Source organism: Cibotium barometz, chromosome 7 (genome assembly GCF_041138505.1).
Source record: "Cibotium barometz isolate CiBa-2024 chromosome 7, ASM4113850v1, whole genome shotgun sequence".
NCBI classification, from domain to species: Eukaryota; Viridiplantae; Streptophyta; class Polypodiopsida; order Cyatheales; family Cibotiaceae; genus Cibotium; species Cibotium barometz.
Genome location: NC_141052.1, coordinates 8,158,641 through 8,184,080, shown reverse-complemented (window position 1 = coordinate 8,184,080; position 25,440 = coordinate 8,158,641). Strand labels below are relative to the sequence as shown.

General features: G+C 49.3%; 1 protein-coding gene across 1 annotated transcript in view; it reads right to left on the bottom strand.

Annotated features, from left to right (window-relative positions):
* Positions 1-216: 216 nt before the first annotated feature.
* The window catches only part of LOC147636647 (uncharacterized), a 46,828-nt gene continuing 21,604 nt past the window's right edge, over positions 217-25,440 (bottom strand). The window contains exon 3 of the mRNA XM_086800102.1: positions 217-799. Within this exon, the coding sequence (XP_086656228.1) occupies positions 590-799 (210 nt within the window). The 3' untranslated portion in view covers positions 217-589. The remainder of the gene's footprint in view (positions 800-25,440) is intronic.

Below are 25,440 nucleotides of genomic sequence, written 5' to 3'. Positions count from 1 at the left end.
AAATTGCAGTACAAGAAGGGCACATGATAAATGCATTGGTGAAGCGCCAGTCGGTAAACCTCCCAAAAAACAAAAAGTAATTCATCTGCAAACCTACACTGACTTTAACTTATAAAATCCACTTTAATAACTTAACTTCGTTTTTCAAAAGATCCCCCTGCTTGCGTTCTGATACTAAGCCATAAATCGGATATTGCACCAGCAGAGAAGAGCCACATGATTGATACACAAACCTTTAAGCTTTGAAGTATATTCTTGAACAAACAGGTTCTGAGCTCTAACTATGAAACTCAAGACTCAGCTAATTAACTTCAATGAGCACTTGCCCTGTAAGTTGTACCTTAAACGTTAACTACAGACGCAGAGCTTAAAACCCGTAGAAACTTGAAAGGGTACAGCTTTCAGCTTATTACAGGGGTTCTACTAACTTTTCCAGTGCCTATGAAAGCCATCAAAGACCAAAATCCAAGATCTCGTCTTACCTCAAAGCTAGCATTGATGTCTTCAAAATTATCACCATTAGGTATATCACTTCACACTTCAACCAACCTTCTTCAGACCATTCTTTTTCCCCATAAATTCGACCTGATTATTTGGCTTTCTTTTCTAATAATACCTCTTTCGGAGGTACAGTTGCAGGTTTAGCACTGCTTGCTGGGGTGGAAGCAACTTTCGCTTCATGATATCTTTGAAATGCTCTTGGTATAAACCTTGGAATGATGAAACAGAACATGTTGACATTGAAGTAGACAAAATTGGCTACAGCAAGTCCCCTTCCAAACCAGATCCAGGCCAAATCCTGCTTTGCAATTCAATTCGTCTTATAAAGTCTCTCTCTCTCTCTCTCTCTCTCTCTCTCTCTCTCTCTCTCACACACACACACACACACACACACACATCCATGTGCCCGTGTGCTCGTGTTTAAAATGCCATTTGTAATTATTTTAAAATCTCTATCTATGTGCCTTCATCTACCAATTTGTCCATCCAGCTGTCATCTTGTCTATATAGAATATCCAACTACTTTGTATTTTTTTCTTCCGTGTCTGTGTGTGTCATGTGCCTCCTGCACTTGGATGCTACGTGGATATATCTGATACCAAGATGCAAGACCTTGAGTGGAAATTGGTCCCATGTGAGCCCCAGTCCGGGACGAGTCAGCCAGGGTTCCACTCTAAGAGTCCAAGATCAGGTGTACAAGTCCCGTACATAGTCTTGGTCAAGTGTGCGTTGTCCTAGAAGGTGATAAAGTTACACAATGCGGAAGCAAAAAATAGGAGAGAGGGAGAGCAAAGGAGAGAGAGACATCAGACAATGAACATCATGTTATGCAGCAAGAGGCTTTTACAATGGCAATACCAGCCAACAGATGGTGACATGTGCCTGTGAATAGGTTAAATGATACAAGTGAAAATGGGAGGCCCCTTTTATAGTGATGCAAAGGAAGCTGGCCGACAGCCTCTCACGACCTACTATCAAGAGAAAAAGGACATAAAAAACCAATAAATAGTCATGACATAGTATGCAAAAAAGTCTGAAGAAGATAAGTTGATGAAGATGCAACCATGGACACTCCAGTATTGCGCACTACCGGATACACCTCAGAAAGAGAACCTGCCAACATAGTGACATGGGACGGGGGGAACGGACCCTAGGGACGGGGAACGCCTGGGACGGGGGCGGGACGTCCGCGGGACGGAGGGACGGGGACGGCAGCCAGACAGCAGAACGGGGACGCCGGGAACGCGTCCCGGGAACGTTCCGGGAACGGCGTTCCCTGTCCGTACGGGGACGGTCAAACTGACCGTTGGCGCAGTTTTTGACCGTTGGGCGGGGCTTCAACGGCTGTCTCTCCTAGCCGTTTGGTGATGCGCAACTCCTCCTCAAGGCTGAAGCTCTCCCACATGGCTCCCCATCTTCTATATAAGAGACCTCCATGCTCTCCTCAAGCCATCTCCTCTCCAAGCTCTCCCTCTCCAAGACCCAAGGCTCAAGGCTCAAGCTCTCCTTCTCCAAGCTCTCCTTCTCCAACATCCAAGCTCTCTCTCTCCAAGCTCACCCTCTTCAAGCTCTCCTTCTCCAACATCCAAGCTCTCCCTCTCCAAGCTCACCCTCTCCATTGTCCAAGCTCTCCTTCTCCAACATCTCCATCCCAATTCTCCATCTTGACTCTTTCTCAAGCTCTACCATCCATCTCAAGCTCTACTCTAGTCTCTATCACTATGGCATCCTCTTCTCAAACCCCTTCCTCTCCTCAACCCGGGTCCGCCGCCGCCTCCACCACTTCAACACCCACTCCATCACGAAGAAGGAGGCCCGCCGTACATCGATGGAGTTGGTGGGATGAGGTAGAGTGCTCACAATACGGTCAAGGGGGTGGTTCAAGACCATGGGTATGTAAGCTTTGCGGCTACAAGCGAACCGGCGGTGCCCACAAAGTGCGTGCTCACTTCTTGCATGAGCCCGGCAACGAAGTGCAATTTTGCAAGGAGGTTTCGGCCGAGAAGAAGAAGGAGCTCCTTGAAAAGCTTGTGGTTTATGAGGCGGCCGAGTTGGCAAAACGCAATCCTCAAGTGGCCGTCGACCCCACATCCTTTGTGAGGACATCAACGCCGCATGTACCTCGTTCATCAAGAGAGGCATCCGCTTCCCGGGGACGCCAAAGTACTCTTGATGAGAATTGGAACCCTCAATTGAAAGAGGAGGTGGACATGGCGGTGGCACGATTCTTCTTTCATGACCACATAGCATTTCGGGCGGCACGGTAAGTCCTTGGCACTATGCTCATGTACTATTCAAAATTCAAATATCATGCTCTAAACTTTAAACTTTAAAGACTAAAACTTAAAAGACTAAATGATGGTAAAAATCTGAATTTTGTTTGTGTTTTGCATATGGTGTTTTGGATAGATCTCCATACTTTCGGGCCATGTGCAAATTGATAGCGGAGTATGGACCCTCTTATGTTCCCCCCTCTTCGGAGACCATCCGCACCTCTCTCCTTGACAAGGAGAAGGCAAGCGTGGAGGTGGCGGCCAACCACATGAAAGAGCAATGGGCTGAAAATGGTGTTACCCTCGTCGTTGATGGGTGGAGTGACACTAGAAAGCGCTCCATCCATGGAGTTGTTGCCTACTCACGAGGGGAGACATACTTTGTCGACTCCCATGATGCTTCCGGGACGGGGAAGAGTGCCGAGATACTTGCTGCGGAGTGGGCAACAACACTAGAGACGGTGGGGGCGGAGAATGTCATTGCCATATGTGCGGATGGAGAACCGGCAAATAGGGCGGCGGGGACAATTCTCCAAGCAACTTATCCTCGCATCACCGTGTGCTTTTGCATGGCCCATTGCCTCAACAACCTTATCAAAGACATAGGGGCCTTGGATTGGGTTGCACCTGTCATTGAGGGTGCCAACAAAATAGTGACCTTTGTCCTCAACCATCACAGGGTGCAGCACGAGTTTTCCAAGAAGTCAAGCCTCTCTCTTCTTAAGTATTCCGAGACGAGGTTTGCATTCAACTTTCTCATGCTAGGCCGCTTGTGTACATGTAGCGGGGCATTGAGGGGACTCTTCCTCAGTGATGAGTTTGCACGCACTTCAGAGGCTTCCACGACGGTCGGCAAATTTTGCAGGGAAAGGACGGATGATGCGGCATGGTGGGAGGAGGCCAAGGCGCTTGTGGAGATGGTGCAACCGATTATTGATCTCCTTAGGGTGGTGGATTCCACTCAACCATGCATTGGCAAAGTGTACGAGGCAATGGATCGCATGACAGAGAAGCTAAAAGCAATGTTCAAAGTCAAGCCTCACTATAAACAGGTCAAATCCCTATGTTTGAAAAGGTGGCAAGCCTACCACTCTCCCCTCCATGCTGCTGCCTACATTGTTGATCCTGAGTTTCAAGGCAAAGGGCAACACAAGGACAAAGAGGTGAGCAAAGGCCTTCGACAAACCTTGGATCGCCTTTACACTAGTGAGGAGGATCGCCGCACAATCAAGGACCAATTGCAGATTTATAGAGAGAAGCGGGGGGCTTTTGGTTTGGCAGATGCACAGGCGGACCGCTTCAAGGTAGGGTCTGCACTTTGGTGGGAGGATTATGGTGCGGAAACTCCAAAGTTGCAGGAATTTGCTGTGCGCGTACTCTCACAGGCTTGCAGTAGCAGTTGCCTAGAGCAACTCTGGTCAGTTTATAGCCACATTGCCTCTAAGAAGAGGAACCGCCTTGGTGTACAGCGTGCAAATGATTTGGTGTTTGTCAGTGCCAACTTGCGAATGCTTTGCAAGGGCTTGACAAAGAAGGCAGATCCTTTCACCGAATGGGAGCAGGCACAGCAGGACCCACATCTCTCTGATCAGCAGAGGGCCGAGATTTTAGAGGAGCTTGAGGTTGTGCCCGAGGCATTGTCCCCCCCACCTCCCCCTCCCCTCCCACTTGAGGACCAGCCTATGGAGGACTTCACCGAGGAGGTCACGATTGATCTTCACCCTTTTCAGCCTCTTGCCTAGTCTCTTGAGTCTTGTATCTTGGCACTTAGTCATTTTGCCTTGAGTGTACACCCTCCTTGGGCCTTTCATTATGCCATTTGGCATTTTTGTTTAGATTGATCATTGTACACTCACTTTTGTTTATCACGCCATCGGCGCCCCATTATAGTTTTTTGCTAATACGACTATGCATTTCTCCTCTTTTTGGTGCAATTTTGTGCTTAATGTCTTGGTTTCTAAGTGTAAATCAAGTGTGTTAAAAAAAATTGCAAAAAAACAATCGTTTTCAGATTGCCGTTTTTTCCACCGTCCCCGGGACGGCCTTTTGCCCCGTTCCCGTCCCGTTCCCCGTCCCCGTCCCCGTTCCCGTTCCCCGTCCCATGTTTCTATGCCTGCCAACCTATTTCCTTGAAACACAATGCCATCACGAACAACAAAGAAATCTGCTTGGCTCCGAATTTCCACACCAATGTGCAGTGAACTCCAAGTATAGAATGATGAGCTGCCGGACAGACCACGCCCATTATCCCCCAACAATGGACTATGAACACATCACGTCCCAAAAAACCTCAAACAATGAACTTGGAACTCATCCAATCCATAATCTCTGCTACACCAAGCAATAGACGTGGAACACATCCAGTCCATAGCTTCAAAATGAACTTGTCTCGCCAGATATTTTAATGCTTGGAACTCCGACTCACGGTTCCCATGCACCAAAAATGGAGCTACTAACAGCCCCCTCTCCCACCCACAAGCCTTCTCTGGCTGGAAGCACATGGACGAGAACTATCTTATAACTATAGAAGTTGACCATCCAAGTCCTCCTTGGCTTTTGCAACCTTGGGGACACTAGAAGTATCAAAGTCGTCATCCTGTATATGATCATTGCCCGTCTTTGAAAACTTGGTCCTGGCCTAGGCTATACCTTTGGTCTTGCAATCCTTGGCCAAATCAACCTACTTTCTAGAAGAGTAGCAATGACACCGTCCTGTTTGTTGACTGTAGCAAGTGCCTGATCCTATCCACTAGGAGGGAATCTTACCTGCTCTTCAGAAAAAGAATAGATACCTCCTCCAAGAGGGAACCCATATCCATGGCAATAGCACACCTCTGCAAGCAAGCCATTGTGCCACTGATGATCTGAACACTTCACAACCGATCTCCAACACTTCTCCAATGGAACGAGGTACGAGGAACAAGCAGCCCCCTCTCAAAATTGAGAGAGAAAGGGGCTGGACAGTAACAAACAGTCCATCATTGCCAAAAAACACCCACAAAGGAGGTAGATCCATCGAAGAAGAGGCACATGTTCTACACCATCTATCGGCTGGTATTGCCATTGTAAAAGCCTCTTGCTACATTGTTTGATGTCTCTCTCTCTTGCTCTCCCTCTCCTATGCGTTGCGCAACTTTATCATGGTATCAATCACTTAGGTGACCGGCACTTCAAGGCGGTGGTGGGTTTCCTTCCTCCAAGAAGTTCAACGTTTTTTTGGGAGCAGAAGAAGGCTTGCGTTTTTTTACCTTCATATGCAGCAGAAGGCCGTGTGTTGTGCAATCTTCCAAGTGGCTGCATTTTATTCATCACTTCGTGGCTACGTTTTCCTCTGGCTGCTGCGTTTTCATCCTGAAGGCTGTTTTTTTCACATTGGTAGCTGCGTTTTCTTCTCTTGGTGGCTGCGTTTTTGTGGTGGCAGCAGCACTTTCTCTCCTATGCTATCTTCTCCATCATCTGGTGGTGTTGTGGTGGTGCGTGGGCTACGTTTTCAGCCCTGGGCAGTAGTGGAGGTGTTTCTTCGCTTGTGCTTCAGCCTTGCCTTCGCTTGAGAGGAGGCTGTCGGTCCTGTGCTTTCGCGGTGTTGGCATTTGGAGCAGAGCTCTAAACATCAGTTGGTGGTCCTCTTCTTCACATGTGGAGCGCCACAAACTTGTGGCATCTTCAGCGCAAATGGGCATCCCTTACATGTCCCGTAAGTTACTTCCGGCATAGAAGAATTACTCGGACTACATTCCCATTTTTAAAAAAAAAATTACTCGGTCTAGGACCGAGAACTCCTAAGCAATAATTCAGGCCCTAAAACATTGGAAGAATTTCTTGTATGGGCGAGAATTTGAGGTTCACACCAAGCATCAGGCATTGCGCTAGATTCGGACAATGCCAAGTGTGCAGTGGAGTGACCGTCAGCACCGTAGGAGACAAATCTTCCAACAATTTGGTGGTATGATTGAGTACCTTCCAAGAAAGGCCAGCCCAGTGGCCAATGCTTTGAGTAGCAAGGAAACAGTGACTTTGATTCAAAACACTAGACTCGACCTTGTTGGTACGGGACTAGATGACATGAAGCACACGTACGTGGATTCCAAAGAATTTGGCACACAATGGAAACAAGCATTGGATGCCACAGGACCATGCCACTTTTTGATACAAGATGGTTGGGTTTTCTACAAAGGCTGCCTTTGTGTCATGAAGTCGTTCCAGGCAACTCTCCTCCCAAATCTGCCTCATCAATGAGAACAATGAGCATTAAAAAGGAATAAAGTGCATTAAAGGGAGCACAAAGCGCATTGAAATGGAGTAGAAAGAGAGTACAGTTGTACTCTCAAGGGAATATTAGAGAGTAGTTGCCAGGAGACACATTCAGGAGACCTGCCAATCCTTGAAAGCATATGTCCGTACCTTTACAAACGTACGGCCATACCTTAGAAAGTGAATGTCCGTTCCCTTACAAGCGTACGTCCATTCCCTCACTAAGCCATGCTTGTACCAACTCAAGCGTAAGCCCGTTCCTCCGATAAGTGAATAGTCGTACCTTTACCAACGTACACCCATTCCCTGACAAATCCACACCCGTACCTTCCACTAAGCCACGCTTGTACCTTTATATACATACGGCTGTACCTTTCTTTTTTTTATAAAGAAAGAGAGGATCCCCTGTTCAGAGGGTGATTCGGCACTATCATTCGCCACATTCATGTACCTATGTTCAGGAAAATGGTGCGAAACAACCCTCTGTTTGACGACGCTGAACCTTCCTACGCGCAATCGCTTGTGAGATCAGACCCTTCGATCAACACAGCATGGAGTCGAACGGTGTTAGTCCTTGATAGCACCAAGAAGAGCAATGAACACCCTAGCACGAGACGCACTATCCTTGACCTAGAGGCAAAAGGATTGGCTGCCCAGTGCGTGGACAAACCACTGATCCTCGAGCAAGACCCTCAATCCCTTGCACATTCACAAAGAAGTCTTCCCGCGAGACTTCGGAACTTTATCCTGGGAAATGCGCAATCGGACGATCCTCATCCGAAGGATAGAGGCATGGATCGCCAACCAAGGAGAGCAGCCAGCTAGACCCTAGACCAGAGATGGGTCCGAGCCCAAGTCACCCAATTTAGACTAATCCAGCGGTCTCGGGAACCATGCCAACTACTGTAACGGGGCAAAATCATATCAAGACCGAAGGCTTGCACTAAACCTAGATTAGGAGACAGCTCACCTAGGCCCAGAAACCTCTCGTCAAAGGGAAAGAGCCTACCCAGAACATTTCAGCTAGCGCACGGTACCTATGTACAACAACTATCCACCTCGCGGAATGTATCCCAGATACCATGTGGATCCCTACGAAGCACATATTAGCCCACCACTGAGGCAAGGACCACAGATGGGATACTATTTTGCTGGCCTAGCTCCCCCCACCATACCCAACTTGCAGCAACACCAGCCATGGCAAGACTGACACCAGAGATGTTGAGGATAGCCATGGAAATAGGAAGGGGGTTAGCTATAGGAATGACACCACTCGCACCGGTTCAACCGGTGCAAGGGCCAAGACGACTGAAATAAACCTGCCCACATTTCTAAACTAATTACTTAGTTTGATGGGGCTGGAGATCCCATACCCCATCTCGAAATGTTCAACCACATTTATGAGGCATTCGGCCATGTAGATGATCAAGTTAAGGTGAGTGCCTTTGGCCACACCCTAGATGGAAAAGCAAGATAGTGGTTCCGACCACTGAAGGTAAAAGTCAAGGCCACTTTTGATGCCTTGAAAGAGGCTTTCAAAGTGGGATATTCACGACAAGGAACTCGATGGAGTCCAATCGAGTAGTTACACATTGTGAGACAAAAGGATGGAGAATCCATTCGGGATTATATCAACCAGGTGAGATATCTCCATTCCCGCTGTAATGATAGAGACAAGTTCTCTAACAAAAGGCTGATTGGGCGATTCCTAGAGGGCCTTGAAAATGTAGCCTTGCACAACTCCCTGTATGCTCTCTTTTTTCTTTTTTTTTCTCAGGAAAAGAATCCTTCAATTAGTTAAAGAAAAAACAACCACAAGAAACATTGCGCACTACTGTGCGTGAAGCTCTGCGTTCTCCTCGTCCATGCACCCCTGTGCCCTCTGCCCCTCCTCTTCGCATCGCAGCCCCCCCCCCTCCCCGTTTTCGCCGCCCTCCTCCCCCCCCTTCCCTGCGCAGCTGCGCTTCTCCCCCCTGTGCCCCTGCCCGCGCCCCTTCTGCGCCCTCTGTCCACTCCCCTCCTTTGCCATCTGTCCATCCCCTCTTCTATGCCCCTCCCCACAGCCCTTGCTCCCGCTTGACAGCCCCCACCCCCCCTTTCTGTTCTTTCGCATGTTGCCCTCCCCATTCGGGATTATATCAACCGGGTGAGATATCTCCATTCCCATTGTAATGATAGAGAACTTCTCTCACAAAAGGCTGATTGGGCGATTCCTAGAGGGCCTCGAAAATGTAGCCTTGCACAACTCCTTATATGCTCTTTTTTTTTTTTCTGGGAAAAAGATCCTTCAATTAGTTAAAGGAAAAACAGCCATAAGAAACATTGCGCACTACTGTGCACGAAGCTCTGCGCTCCCCCCGTCCCTACACGCCTGCGCCCTCCACCCCTCCTCTCCGCGTCACAGCGCCTTCCCCCCGTCTTCTTTTTCCCTCGGGTTTCTCCCCCCCCCCCCCCCCCCCCCAAACAAGTTTTCACTGCCCTCCTCCCCGCCCCCCCCCCCCCCCCCCCCAAAACAAGTTTTGGCAAGGGGTTTCTGCCCCCTTGAGCCTGCCCCTCCCCTTCCCCTCTTCTTTTTTCCATACCCTCTTTCTCTCCCGTTTCCTACAAGTTTGTTTTAGGTCTTCAGAGTGTTTTATTCGGCAAGTCTCGGCTTTTTCTGGTTTTTCCCTCGGGAGGACTCCATGGCAGAGCTGCTCCGTCATCCCCGACCGAGGCCGGCGTTGCTTATGTTTTTCCGATGCGGACCTTTAGATCCTCGCCACGATTTTTGCAGCACTAGAGGCCTCCACCCTGGTTTGCAAGATTGTCGGTAACCGCCCCGCGCGTGGCCAACTCAGGGATCTTCTTCAAGCTAGCCTCCTAGGTGCGCCTGCAAAGATCGCAAACATTCATCTTTTGGGGCATGGCTACTACCAGGTTGAGTTTGCCTCGCCAGTGGCATCTGATCTTGTCGTGCAGCTGAGCCCCATTGCATTGCATGTGGCCCAGGCCTTCTTTGCACGGTGGCAACACGGCTTCAACCCGACATCCGACCCTCTCGCTGGAGTTTCAGGCTTTCCCGTGATTGTCTGCTTTCCAAGCCTCAGGAAGGAATACCTTCCTCTTCTCCGGGTGATAGGTGGTGCCATCGGGAGAGTGATGGAATCCCCCCCACCGCTGCCTCGGCCCTCGCACAAGCAGCCGGGATTCCATCTCTCCGAATCTGTGTTGCCTCGCCGGATTATGTGCCTCACACGATATCGATTCCCAGCCTTCGTGCGACCCCATTTTACAGAGAGTGGAGTATTCCGGCCTTCCAAGCCAATGTTTCATTTGAAGGCAAATGGGTCATCTACCCAGAGCTTGCCCTCGGTGTCAGACAAGAAGACCACCCCCGGTGGTTCCCCCTCCTACTTCCCACTCACAGAGGCTGAGGGTGGAGCAGGTTCCCAGGCCGCAGAGCAACAGGTTCTAACAATGGATGACCCATCAGCCGGAGAGTGGCGGATGGTTGGCCCCCGCCCGGGTCCTCGGCGGCCGAGCACCAGAGCTGAGCGTCACCGCCGTGTGCACCAGGCAGGCAGCATGCAAGAGGATTCGGTTTTGTCAAGGAACCGTTTCGAGCACTGATCACAGCACCCGCCCGTAGACGACGGGCCCCCACCAGTCACAAAGAGCCCCACCCCCCACCCCCCCGGATGTGGTGGCCAATTCCTCGTCACGACTTCTCTGGCCCTGAGTGCCCAGTGGGGCAGGTTGACCCCACCAGTCACAAAGAGCCCCACCCCCAACCCCCCGACCCCCCCCCCCCCCGGATGTGGTGGCCGATTCCTCGTCACTTCTCCTCCTCTGGCCCTGAGTGCTCAGTGGGGCAGGTTGACCCCACCATCTCTTCATCGAGCCTTCCCTAGCAGCCTTCCTCTCCGATGGATACCTCTCAGCAGCATCCCTCTCCAGCCTCTCCACCTTACCGCTCCCCCTCGCCTCCTCCCCCCCCTCTCCGACCCTCGCCTCCGACTCTACCCACAGTCGCTCCATTTGCCCCTTCCTCTTCCTCCGTGCCTACCATCACCTCCCCATCCGCCTCTCCAGAGCATTCTTGTCGGCCCCCCGCACCCGCGATCCGGAGAGGAGACAACCGGCGAGTTCCGTTCATCGCCTGGTTCATCGTTTCTTAGAGCCGGTGGAGATGACCATTGCGGCCTCACCGGTAAGGGCTCTCGCACCTGAGTCTCCGGGCGGACGCCCCAAGAACTTGGGGCAACCTCTGGATTATAGTTTCTTCTGGTATCTTCCGACGGAAGGGATGGATAGGTTTGAGGAGATTGTAGCCCCTATGCGGGTACGTGTGGTCTTCCACCACTCCAAACCCTCTACGCCAGAGAATGGCGCGATGATCTTCTCTTTCCCCTTGAGAGCAGCCCCCGGGACAAAGTGGGATATAGAGTCGGTGGCTGCTACCATTCAAGATCAGGCAGTTGAGGTATGGCATCATCTACAGGATCTCCGCATCACCGACATTCTTACTCATCTATGGCCTCTAGCCAGGATGGAGCTTGGTGGATCAGCCCGCAGAGACCAAGGAGGGGAGATGGTGCCCTCAAGCCTGGAGGTGCTACTTTTTTGTGTTCATGCATACCTCTATCGCAATACCTCTCCCCCTTTCTTACAAATATCTCCATTGTGATCGATGGAGCACAGAGTATGCAGTGATCGATGGAGCACAGAGCATGCATACTCTTGCACTCGGGCGGAGTGGCAGTACATGGAGGGTAGGATCCACACCTACTTGGCACGACTTCACACCAGGACAGATTGTGACTATTCCCTGTCTAAGCCCGTGCCCAAGACTCTTAGAGATAAATATAAGGATTGTCTCATGGAACATTCACGGCTTAGGGGGGCCTCAGTGCTTTCAGGGGCGAGGCGTCCTTAGAGGAGAGCTGCAACGAGCTATGGTGGGGGGACCTATCGACATTCTTTTCCTCCACGAGCACCATCTTATTGAGAGGCGTACCCATCGCTGCGGGAAGATTCTACCAGGCAAGAGTCATACTTTTTGGTCTCCATCCTTCGGCCCTTCAGAGAAAAGAAGGAAAGTGTCTCTCTGTCAGTGAGCAGCTTCTGCCGTCTATGACAGGATCAGGAGTCATAGTTCTAGGACGTGCTTAGTGGGTTACCATTCTGATTGGGGAGGACACTGTTGGCTTCCTCAACATTTATGCCCCGAATGTTGCTGTAGGTAGAGCTATCATTTGGAGCACTGTCCGACAGGCCCTGCCTCGGGCTGATTTTTGGTGCATGGGCAGTGACTTCAATATGATAGAGACAGCAGAGGACAGACTTGGAGGTGGAATGGTCACAATCTCAGGAGCAGAGTACTTTGCATGGGAGGAGATGATACTGATTCTTAGGAGACAGGACCCTTGGCATCTTCCAGTGTTTGGGCGTAGCCCTAGGAGTCTTAGCTTCTCTCGATCAAATAGGCGGAGCACTGGCCCCAACCTCTCTCGGCTGGATAGATTTTATGTTGACGAGTGGGCTTGCAGCCGTGGAGGCATAGTTGGTATTCTGGCAAGCACTACATTTTCAGATCATGCCCCAGTTATTTTGTCCCTAGAGGACCCATGGAGGCATGACAGGCATGCGAGCGCCAGGATTCCAGACAGCCTCATTCAGGACCCCCAGATCCACAGCCGGATTGAGCAGATATGGACTGGACTGGACTTTTCCTCAGGCTCTGTAGCGTGCACTTTGGATGATGGCCTTGGGGAGATCAGTATTTTCTTACAGGAGGCAGCCCAGAGTAGATTGGGAGGAGGAGAGGAGTCTAAGGAGGGGCCTAGCCTCTTTACAACGTCTTCAGGAGAGTTCCCCAAACAGCCCGTAGATTGAGAGTCAGATTGCTGCCGCCCGCATGGAGATTGGGTCCCTTGAGGAGAGGAGGGTGGAGTATAGATACCATACCAGGGCTTCATTCTGGACTTAGGCCGGAGACAAAGTTACTAGAGACTTCTTTGAGATAGCTGCCCCCCACAGGAGGAGCGACGCTATTCGTAGGCTGCGTGGCCAAGACGGAGCTATTGTTTTTGATCCCCTGCATCTGAGAGCCATCACCACGGATTTCTTCCGATCTCTTCTCGCTGGTGCCCCATTATCCCCCAAGGTGATGGATGCACACGAGAGAGTCTGGAGACACACGAGAGAGGTGGTTCCCCTCTCCCTTCAGTCTCTTATTGACCCCTTTCACTTTGGAGGAGCTGGCGGAGACGGTGACGACATTACCCAAGGGCAATTGCCCGGGGGCGGATGGGCTTCTTGTCTCTTTCTTTCTTCGCCATTGGGACCTCATGGAAGGTGGCCTTCGCGCTGCCTTCAATGAGATTATGCTCATAGGTGCCATGCCAGAGAGGCTCACAGAGGGCTTAATACATTTGATTCCCAAGGAGGATCGTGATAGATTGGAGATCCGGCAGTGGAGACCCATCACCCTTCTAGGGACGGCCTATAAGATTTTGGCCAAGGCCATCAGCAGGCGATTTCAGCCTTCTCTCCCAGACTTGATCCACGACACTCAGACTGGTTTTGTTCAGGATTGGAGCATTATGGACAACATCTTTACCTTTTGGGAAGCAACAGCTTCAGCAAGGATGCGGCAACAGGACCTCATTGTGCTACTCCTAGACTTTGAGAAAGCTTATGACAGGGTGGACTGGAGCTTTTTGGAGGGCACAATGAGCCGGATGGGATTCCCCATGGAGTGGATTCATGGAGTCTCGGGACTTTATTTAGCATCACACAACCATGTTCTCATTCAGGGAGCCCGAGGCGACAGATTCCCCCTTTCGCGCTCGGTTCGATAGGGCTGTCCTCCGGCGCCGTACCTCTTCCTATTTGCCGCCGAGGCCATGAGTAGTTTTCTCTCCGCCCAAGAGATCGGACTTCAGGGATTGCGCCTTCCCCTCTGCACACAAGAGGAGCTGCTGGACTTAGAGTTTGCAGACGACACAACAACCTACCTTGCTGGAGATGTTGGGAATCTCCAGAGATTTGCGGAGGCGATTAAGATTTTCTGTCGTGCATCAGGAGCGTAAATCAACTGGCACAAGTCGTGTGGTTTTTGGGTAGGCTCCACAACCACCCCAACTTGGCGACCAGTTGAGGCTTTCTAGTGGATCCCAAGGGATACTCCAGTCCGATACCTCGGTTGCCAGGTTGGCATTCATCTCTCCCCCAAGCAGCAGCTCGCTTTGGTTCTTCTGAGTATTTGGAAGAAGCTTTTATACTGGAGCTTAGCGAGGCTATCCCTAGCAGGCAGAGTGGTGGTGGCAAACCAAGTACTGCTTGCCACCATGTGGTACATCACCTCGTGCTGGGCCTTTTCTCAGGCATGTATTGGCCAAGTACAACGTTTGATCCGGAACTTCTTGTGGACCGGAAGTGATGGGAAGCCAACCAAGGCCAAGGTGGCATGGAGAGTGATCATTCGGCCGCGTAGCAGCAAAGGAAGGCTTGGCCTCATTGATCCAGCTATACAGAGTCGTGCCCTGCTGGGCAAGTTGATTATCAAAGGACTCCTACCCGATGGTGAGCCTTGGAAGGATTTCCTCTTGGCCTGGATTTCAGCCCGCACTCCGAGCCTCAGAGGCCCACGGCCGCAGAGTACTAGATGGATCTTCACAAAGATGCAAGCCCGTGGTTTTAGTCCTGCCTTTGAGGACAAATTCGCAACCAGTCTACTTTGTGCTTGGGATCATCTCAGGCCAGTCCTCAGACAGATTGTTCCAGTGGCCTCAGAGGAGCTACTTCGGCAACCTTTGGTCTGGAAGCACCTGATCCGTTTACTGGCCACATGCTAGGGGCCCGACCGCATATATCCTGGGGTGCCTTGAGCATGGGACCAGCCAGGTCTCTCGGAGATTGGATTGCACATAGGCAGTTACCTTAGGCGGAGTAGGAGAGAGACCTGACAGCAATCTGGGCATAGTCACAAGGGACAGGGGACGAAAACAGGAACGGGATGGGCAACGGCCATAAGTGGGGAACACGGACGGGGGAGAGAACGGCACTTAAAAAATACTTTTTTTAAAAGTTTTTCTACTCTACACTTATTCTACTTTGGAAGTACATCAAAATGAGCACAAAATTACACTAAAATGGTAAGCTTTTGAGTCATATTAACAAAATATGCCGATCAAAGAGTGACGGTGTTGACGATTGATTGTATTAATAATTAAGTCAAAATGAGTCGTGACTCAAGAGTCAGGACTAAGCCTTAAGGAGGCACAATACATGGAAGGACAAAAAACTTAAAAAGGCTAAAGCATGGAAAGACTCAAAAGTGCTAAAGCCTAGAGCTAAGTAGTAAGGCCCATGGGCCATGAATCATGATCCACGAATGATCATCCACGTGAAGTGCTCGCCTCATGGTCATGGGTAGCTTGTGCCAAAGAAACATCTAACTCATCCTCATTGGCATGCTGTTGCTGCACCTCATCCTCTTGTTGCTCTTCTTGTTGACTCATCTTCCACTTGATGAAGGGATCTGCCTTCTTGGTCACGCTCTTGCAAAGCATTCGCAAGTTCACGCTGATGAAGACAAGGTCATTGGCACGCTCTACCCCGAGTCGGTTTCTCTTCCTAGAGGCAGTCTGGCTGTAGGTGCTCCAAAGTTGCTCCAAGCAAGAGGAGTTGACAGCCTGGCTAAGTATGCAAATGGCCAGCTGTTGTAGCTCCGGTCCATCCAAACCAAAGTCCTCCCACCATAGAGTGGCACCAACTTTGGAGCGGTCGATCTGTGCATCATGACAACCATAGGAGCCATGAAATGACTTGTACATGGAAAGCTGGTCCCTAATCTTGCACCTAGACGATACATCGGGCATAAGACGGTCAAGATGATCCTCCACCCAATGCTCACCTCCCAGTCGCTCTCCTGCTTGTTGCCTTGGAATTCTGAGTCCATCACATAAGCTGCTGCATGCAATGGAGAGTAGTAGGAATTCCACCTTCCTAGACACAAAGCATGGATCTCCTCGTATTTGTTTACGTTAGCACGGATAGGAATTCCACCTTCCTAGACGGCATGGATCTCCTAGTATTTGTCTTCGTTAGGCACGAAGTCTTTCAATTTCTCTATCACGCGATCCATGGCCTCTTGGACCTTGCCTATGCATGGTTGCATAGCGTCTACAATCCTCAATAGGTGGACTATGGGCCTCACCATAGTATCCGTGGTCTTCACACTCTCCCACCAAGAGGCGTCACCTACCTGTAACCTACACTCTCGGCCAGTGTTTGTACGGCACTCTTGCATTGTCGACTAACTCATCACTAAGGAAAAGCCCCCTCAAAGCACCGCTACAATCCTTCAACCAGCCCAACATGAGGAAGTTGTAGGCAAACCGCATGTCGGAATATTTGAGGAGAGAGAGAGAGGACCTCTTGTTGAACTCATGCTAAAGTAGTTGGTGGTTGAGGACAAAGGAGACCATGGTGTTGGCCTCCTCAATGAGCGGGCTGATCCATGGCAATGCCCCTATGTCCTTGAGGAGGTTGTTTAGGCAATGAGCCATACAAAAGGACACCGTGACATGTCTATACATACCTTGGAGGATAGCTCCCGTCGCCCTATTCGTAACAAAGCCCACTACATGCTCGGGGCCAATGATCTCCATGGTGGCAGTCCACTAAGCCGTAAGCACATCCGTGCTCTTCCCGGTGCCAGATGCATCATGAGATGAGATGAACTACATCTCTCCACGGAAATATGCAACCACGCCATGAATACTCATCTTGCGGGTGTTGCTCCATCCATCCACAATGAGGGAGACTCCGTTTCTCTCCCATTGCCACTTTGTGCCGCTTTGTGTTGTCGGCCGCTTGCTCTACAATGCACTTCTCCTTCTCGAGCAATGTAGTGTGCAAGCTCTCGGATGAGGGGGGCATATAGGTTGAGCCATACTCCCCAATCTTCTTAACCATGGCCTTGAAGTATTCCGACCTATTCGTGAAAGCAATTTACTAATGAGAAGGGGACTAGTATGATGAAAACATGAACGATGAATTGGCGATGATCGATCACACTTACCTGAAGAAAGGCAATGTGGTCATGGAAGAGGGCCACCGCCATATCCACCTCCTCCATCAACTTGGGGTTCCAATTCTCCCCAAGTGTAAATTGTCGCTGTGGGCCCCAAGGGTTGAGAAGCCGTGGAGATGAAGGGTGCCGGCGTGCTGGATGGAGCAACATTCCGACTCGATGGTGAAGGTGATGGCGTGCATGATCCCGATCCACCACATGACTCCATCGTAGAGGCTTGAGTTCCTCTCCCCATCGTTGCGGGATCCATGGCCACTCGTGGCGTGCTTCTTGCCGCTATGACCGCCCTGTAGACGGCAAGCTTGTCGAGAAGTTCCCGTCTCTTTTCAGCCGTGACATTCATGCAAAACCACACCTCATGTCCACTCTCATGCAAGAGGTGGGCTCGCACTTTGTCGGCGCCACCCATTCGTCGGTACGAGCAAAGCTTGCATGCCCATGGCCGAGAACCGCCTCCATGAGTGGATGGGGTGTAGTTAACCTCCTCCCACTATGTCCATCCCGTCGTCCTTCTACAGGAAGCCCCAGCACGTGAGGAGGATGCCATGGTTGAAGATGGCTTGAGAGAGGGAGAGAGGCTTGAGGAAGAGAGACTAGAGACTAGAGTGCTTGTGTGAGAGGCTTGGAAGTTGGAAGAGAGACTAGAGTGCTTGTGTGAGAGGGTTGGAAGTTGAAAGAGGCTTGAGGGAGAGAGACTAGACTCTAGAGTGCTTGTGTGTGAGTGGCTTGCCGCTTGAAGCTTGAGGCTTGAGCAATGAGCAAAGACTCAAGAGACTTGAATTTCCTTGAAGGCTTGAAGGTGTGTGTGTGTGTGTGCTTGTTCTTATATAGATAGGCAAGAGGGAGAGGCAAGACTCAAGAGAAGACACAAGGGCCAAGGGCCAAGGCAAGAGGCCACTATGGGCCAAAATGACCCAAACACGCCCCCAAGACGGCGTCCCCCCAACGGCCAAAAAATGGTCAAAAAACGGTCACAAAATTGACCGTTGAAATGCGCAACGGCTAGCTACCGTCCCCCACACCGTCCCGGCTCAAAGCTGTCCCCGTCCCCCCGTCCCTTGTGAGGGACGCCTCCAGGGGGACATCTTTCCGTCCCCGTTTCTGCCGCGTCCCAGAACAGCGTCCCCGCGTCCCAGCCTCTCGTCCCCTGCATCCCCTATGACTATGGATCATCCGGGGTAGAGACAAGTTCAGCATCGACACCGACTCAACTATTCCTCAAGAGTGGCTGACTCCTACTCCAGACCCGACCCCCCCGGTGTGGCTAGGCGTGTTCACCATACACACCATCCTCATGGCGGTCCATGGAGCAGATGAGGAAAGAGTTCTGCTCACTTTTCCTATCCGATCCCATGGTAGACTAGAGAGATCAAAGCACCCCTTGGAGGATTTCAGAGGCTGCATCTTGCAGAGGGTGAGGGTGATTGGTTTTCGGGCACGGGCATGGCACATAGATCTAGCACCAGCCAAGGTGGCCAGGGAGAGACTTTGGCGGCTATGGATTCGGGAGTGCCGACCTCTCACATGGTTGCAGTGGGACCCTGGAGAGTGGACTTTGCTTGAGAGATAGATGGCACACCGGCAGCAACAGCACACTAGTAGTCCCAGGGCCTATCACAGTGTTTTCTTTCAGATTTCTGGAAGAGGCTTTGCGACAGCTTTCGGCCGAGACAGATCACTCTCTTTCTTTGGCTGATGGCACACAGTAATCTGGCGGTCGGTACTTGGCTGGCAGTCGCAAATCGGTCAGCAACTTGCCTGAGGTGCGGCCATCCTCGGGAGTCTCAGTGACATTGCCTTTGGGATTGCCCAAAGGCTCAACAAATTTGGTAGTGGATTCTCCGCATCTTCACTATGAACAGGGCATCAACCCGGATCACTACTTGGGGTACTGTCGCCTGGGCCACCGAGGCTAGAGTGGTCAGGACTTACGAGGAGAATGGGGGAGGACTAGCCCTGCAAGTCTCCCACCATTGTATTGCAACAGTACCAGCCACAACCCCCCCCCCCCCCCCCCCCCGGCAGGTGTCTGGCAACCACGCTCATGCCAGCGATGGGAGATTTGTAGTAGCATTGCAGCCTGGCACATCTAGCGTGCTAGATGCAGCAAGGCCATCGAGGGTACCCACACTTCGCCGGCTGAGACCATCACGAGCATATGGCTTGATAACATTCACACCCTCCGCGGTCAATGGGGGAAGTTGCAAGGAGGTTCTAACCGCATGCAGAAGCGGCGGGAAGCCTTCTTGAGACTTTGGAGACCTCACCCTTTCCTCATAGATAGAGGCAGCGACCCCCCACCTATATGATAGTTCCCCCCCCTCCCCCTCTATGAGATAGCCTTCTCCTCACAAACGGCCAACCGGAGGAGAAGCAGCCTTCTCCTCACAGACGGCCAGCCGGAGGAGAAGCATCTCGTCCCCTTTCATCATTTGTCTCCCGCCCTTATATGAGGTGAGACTGTATCTAGCCCGTCGTGGTGAGTCAGCCACTCCTGAGGAATAGCTAAGTCAATGTTACTGTTCAGCCTAACTCTACCGCGGATCCCTATCATGCCTCTCTTGCTCCTCCTAAGGTAACTGCCTGTGTGCAATTCCATCTCCGAGGGACCTCGCTGGTGTGACTTGGTTGAACACAGTGCTAATCAATACACTTAAATACACTTTGACTTGAAGGACACTTGCTCAAATACAAGAAGTAAATTGCTGAATTGACAAGAGACACACAATGAGCCAGAACGGCCGACCCCTCCCTTGAGTAAATTGTATTACTATTGGAGAAATTCAATACATAGCTTCACGGGCATCCATTGCCAAATCCTCCATGCCAATGCATATGAAATTCAGCATTTAGAAAACAATGGTATGTCGATGTAGATCACCAAGGAGCTGCCTTGATACCCGGCCCGACTTCAGTGCCCATATTCTCTACCATGGCTCTATGTTCTACCAAACAAGGTAGCAACATCTTCAAGAGCACATAGGACAAGAGAAATACTACACAGGGCGGCTAAACAAGGAGTCCTGCCCTTCTACTGAATAAGTAATGACAACACATTGTCCAATTAGCTTACCAGTCTTCATAGAAGTTGTTGCAAGTGGAAGCCTTCGCGTTGGAAGCTTTAGAATTGTTGATATCTTCGATTTGCCGCAATCCTTCGCGACAAAAGTTTTCAAGAGGATGAAGGGAACCCTGGGAAAGCTTCACCTATGGTTCAACTTGAGAAAGGAAGGCTGAAATCAGGGTTTTCAGCAAAAAGACCAAAAATTACAGTAAAAATGAGAGCTGTTTTGCTGAATTTCAGTCATTCGGAGTGAGTAGGAGAGTGATTAGCACTTGGAAACACTCTTGGAAGCTTGGAAAACACCCTAGCAAGTTGGATATGGCTATGGAGAGCTTGGAAATGGAGAGAAATGGTAGAAAAACAGAGTTTTCAGCCTCCAAAAATCCTCATGAAGAGAAGACACGAATTTTCTCTTAATAAGTAAGTGAATTGGGGTCCAATCAGGTGAGGGGACATGGGGAGATGCCCATTTATGAGTAAAAAGGGAGGATCGGGCCCTGGACATTGAGTCTTGTCCGCCTCGGGACTTCAGTTAGTGTGAACTTGGAAGCGGTCATAATTTATAAGTGACTTTTGGGAGCCCAAACTTTAATGAAGTGGGAACGCACTCACTTATAAATATTGGCTAAGTCCTAAGGGCTATTTGAGCCTAGATTGGGTAATACTTACCACCTGTTCACATGCCACACAACCATGTCAGCAGACAGTTTCACACGCACGGTTCACGAACGAGCGTCCCCTAGCCCGGAACTACACATAGGTCATGCAGGCATGAAAACAGCATGCAATTTCATTTGCAGGCAAGCACATAAAGATGCTATGCAATGCAGCATTGGCATGAGCAATTTCCGTTCATGAAACCATATAAGACCAGGTGTTTCCAGGCAAGTATATGCGATACCAAACCCAGTGGAAAGCCAATCCTCCAGGCGTTTCCGGGCAGGTACACAAAGGCAAAAGTCCCAGCGGAAAGCCAAGTCCTCAGATATTCCGGGGATGATAACGTCAAGTCCCAGCGGAATATCATATCCAACTATACAGCATGACACGTGTCAGTTACATGCATAGACACATTCCATAAGCCATGGACACCAATCCAATATGTACATAGTGTGAAAGCAAGAGTGAACCATTCGGGTGGCCAAATGGTGACATTCCCCCCCGCTTCTAAACAGTTGTCCGCAACTGAAATGCATCCAAATATGTCTGAAGTACATGCGGACAATCTTTGAAGAACTCTTCATCTACCCATTTAGCATCAATGGGAAGATAGTTCTTAAACTTCACAAGGTAACGCCTCACAACTTTGCCTGTGCAGAGCAGGCTTGCGTTCCTTGTGATACACAATCTGCTCTGGCTGCAAGATCTCCTCAAGTTCATCCACTTCTAGTGGATCCTCAATGACCATTTCACTGGGCTCCGGCCCTACATACTTGCGAAGGAGACTCACATTTTCTTGATCACTCGAAAAGGCCCATAGTACCTGGTTGCAAGCTTAGGATATGCACCCTCTTTGCCAGGCCTCTTTGCAAGTCTTGCTTTCTCAAATTTCAGCAATACCCAATCATTCTCTTTAACATCTAATTGCCTTCTATGCTTGTCGGCAGCCTTTTTATGCTTGTCTTGTGACCTTGCAATGGCTGTCCGCACCTGAGCAAAAGCAATATTCAAGTCTCTTACATACTCATCAGCTGCAAATATCTCATCCTTTGTGTGAAGGATGGGTGGCAAAACCACCTTACCATAAACAATCTCAAACGGGGCCTTTCTCGTAGATGCATGTACTGTGTTGTTGTATGCAAATTGCACAAGTGGTAAGTACTTCTCCCAAGAAGACTTCTGATCCGCCACATAACATTTCAAGAGATCCGACACAGCTGAATTTGCAGCCTCACTTTGCCCATCCGTTTGAGGGTGATAAGCTGATGAGAAGTCCAATTTAGTGCCCATATTATCAAATAAGGCCCGCCAAAAGAGACTTGTAGTCCTGGGATCTCTATCCCCCACAATGGACTTCGGCATTCCATGATGTTTGAACACTTGTGCAAGATATATTTTAACCATATGCTCAGCTTTGATGGTCTTTTTGACCGGCAAGAAATGAGCTTGCTTGCTAAACCTGTCTACAATTGTCCAAATTGCATCATTACCCTATTGGGTACGTGGCAAGTCCATAATGAAATCCATTGTAATACTTTCCCATGGCTGCGTGGGAATAGGCAATGGCTGAAGCAAACCTGGTGCCTTTTGCCTATCAAATTTGACCTTTTGACAGGTGATACATGCACGTACATGTGCCTCTATGTCCTTCCGCATACCTGGCCAAAAGAAATACCGCTCAATCATGTGCGTAGTAGGCATTATGCCTCTATGACCAGCATATGGAGGAGCATGGCACTCATCCAAAACCTTTTGCCTCATGTCAGACACCACACATAAGCAATTATCTTTCATGAGATAACCTTCTTTGATCACATATGAGGCATGTGCATGACCAGCCATCAAATCAGCCCAAATAGTGGCAAAATCAACATCCGTAGGATACAAATCACGCATGGTAGACAAGTCCCCATGAGAGGCAACCGAGATAGCTGCTACATACGGCTTTCGTGACAATGCATCGGCCACTACATTCTTCTTTCGCGGGGTGTGCAAGATCTGAAAATGAAACATAGAGAGGAAATTGGCCATTCTCATATGCTTCTCTGATAACTTAGTTTGAGTAAGAAAATACCTCAAACTCTGGTGATCTGTCTTCACAGTGAAATCAGCCCCAAGAAGGTAATGTTTCCATATAGTAAGTGCATGAATTACAGCCAAGAGCTCTTTCTCATAAATGCCAAGAGATAGCTCTGCATCATGCAATCTACGACTCTCATAAGCCACGGCATGTCCCTCTTGATTAAAGACAGCCCCTATGCAATTTCCGGATGCATGACATTCCACACAAAAAGGCTTTTGCAAATCCGGAACGATCAACACTGGACCATGAGTAGTTGCATGTTTCAGTTTGAGAAATGCATCTCTCTCTACATTAGTCCATTTGAAGACGGCCTTCTTCTTTGTCAAATCATGCAAAGAAGAAGCAATCCATGCAAAATGCCGAATGAACCTGCGGTAGTAAGAGCATAATCCAAGAAAACTACGGATCTCATGCACCGAACTCAATTCGGGCCAATTCCGAATTGCATCAATCTTTGCAGGATCCATCCGCACTCCATCTTTGGACACAATATGCCCAAGATAATGTATCTCTAACAAAAAGAACTCACTCTTCTTTGCATTTATGAAGAGTTTATGCTTATGGAGCTCTTCAAAAACAATAGCCAAATGAGCTTTATGCTCTTCTTCGGTCTTCGAGAAGACTAGGATGTCATCAAAGAAGACACCTGTAAATTTCCTGTACCCACGGAATATGCGATCCATCATTCTATTGCATGTAGCCGGGGCATTTGTAAGACCAAAAGGCATAACAAGATACTCATAAAGCCCAAATGCTGTCTTGAAAGCAGTTTTGTGTACATCCTCAGGCACTACACGCACTTGATGATATCCACTCTTGAGATCAATTCGGCTAAAGCATGCCGATCCATCCAACTTGTCAAGAATGTCGTCTATGCGTGGAATCGAAAACCGATTCTTGATGGTAAGCTTATTCAAAGCTCTATAATCCACACACATACGAAAGGATCCATCCTTCTTTTGAACTAAGAGGACGGGTGAACAATATGGGGAAGAGCTTGGCTGAACCAAACCCTTCTCAAGAAGCTCATTTACTTGCTTCATGATCTCCTCTTTTTGGGATGCACTTACACGATAGGCTGGCCTATTAGGTGGTGAGCTACCCGGCACAAGATCAATGCGATGATCTTCCGGTAACTCATCACCAAAACAATCATTGTGCTCTTGCAAAAATTTCAACCTATCATTACAAAGAGTGTTTACATGTACATCATTTTTCTCAACAGGATCTCGTACAAAAATCAAGTACGCAAAAATACTCGTTTTCATTACTTTCTTAATTTGTACATTAGATACAAGGGGAATGGTATCACCCTCTTCACCAGCATCAATTACATGTTCTCGGCCTTTATGCATGAAGGTGATCCTGTTAGTCTTGTAAGCCTTGCACGGATCAATACGTGTATGCCAAGGCTTTCCAAGCAATACATCACAGCCATTCAAAGGCGCCACAAGAAAATCCTCGTGATCCACATAGCCTTGAATGTGTATGTGCAACTTGCCAAAAATAGGCATGACCTGCACTTCTCTACCAACAAAGGCAGCCCCTGCTTCAATTTGAGGACCCATGTCCTCCACTTCAATACCCAAAGCAGCTGCTATCTAAGTGGATATGAAATTCTCCGTTGCACAATCATCAAACATAAACAAAGCGGGTTGATTCTTGAGTTGTCCACAAGCTTTACATACAACCCTATCTTTGCTATCATGTGAAGTGTTGCCCTGTACATCCGGAACCATATGCACATTAGGCTTCGGTACATCAGCATTTTCAGCTTTGTTCTTCTTATTTGGGCATGCTCTTGCCATGTGCTCAGTGCTGCCACAAGTAAAGCATTTGCCTTCACACATATATTGCTCCTTCTTCTCAACACTAATACCAAAGTTTGCCGGCTTATAAGGGCGCTTTTTAGCAAACTTATTTTCAGCTTTTGGACCTGATTTGGCTTGATTTTGGTCTCTTTTAGGTGGCTGTCCATCATTTTGCAGGTTTTGGACAGCCCTCTGTTTGCCTTGAAATGAGGGTTTAGCCTTATTGGATCGACTCAATTTGAGTTCCAATTGCTCGGTGGCGGTGGCGGCTGCGATTAATTGGTGTAAGGTATGACCAGGATACATTTGTAATCCTGCTTTGTACACGGGTTGCAATCCCGATTGAAACCTTCTCTTCCTTTCCGCCTCAGTGACATGCATAAATGGAGACACCTCCAAAGAGCACTTTCCAAAACTTTTGTACATATGCATTTACAGATTCCCCCTCATTTTGCTTTACCCAATCCCACTTCATTATTATCTCATTCAATGCATTGGGAGGCAAGAATTGAGCATAGAACCTCTCCTTGAACTCTTCCCATGATCTAACAGGATTCGGTGAGAGCTTCTCCGTGAGCCACCAATGGGCAGCAGTGCCTTTCATGAACATGCTTACATGCCGGATCATGGATTTATGAGTGAAACCCTCATCATTGAAAGCAATATCAAACTGGGCAATAAAAGCAAGTGCCTTTGATGCATCATATTCCCCATGA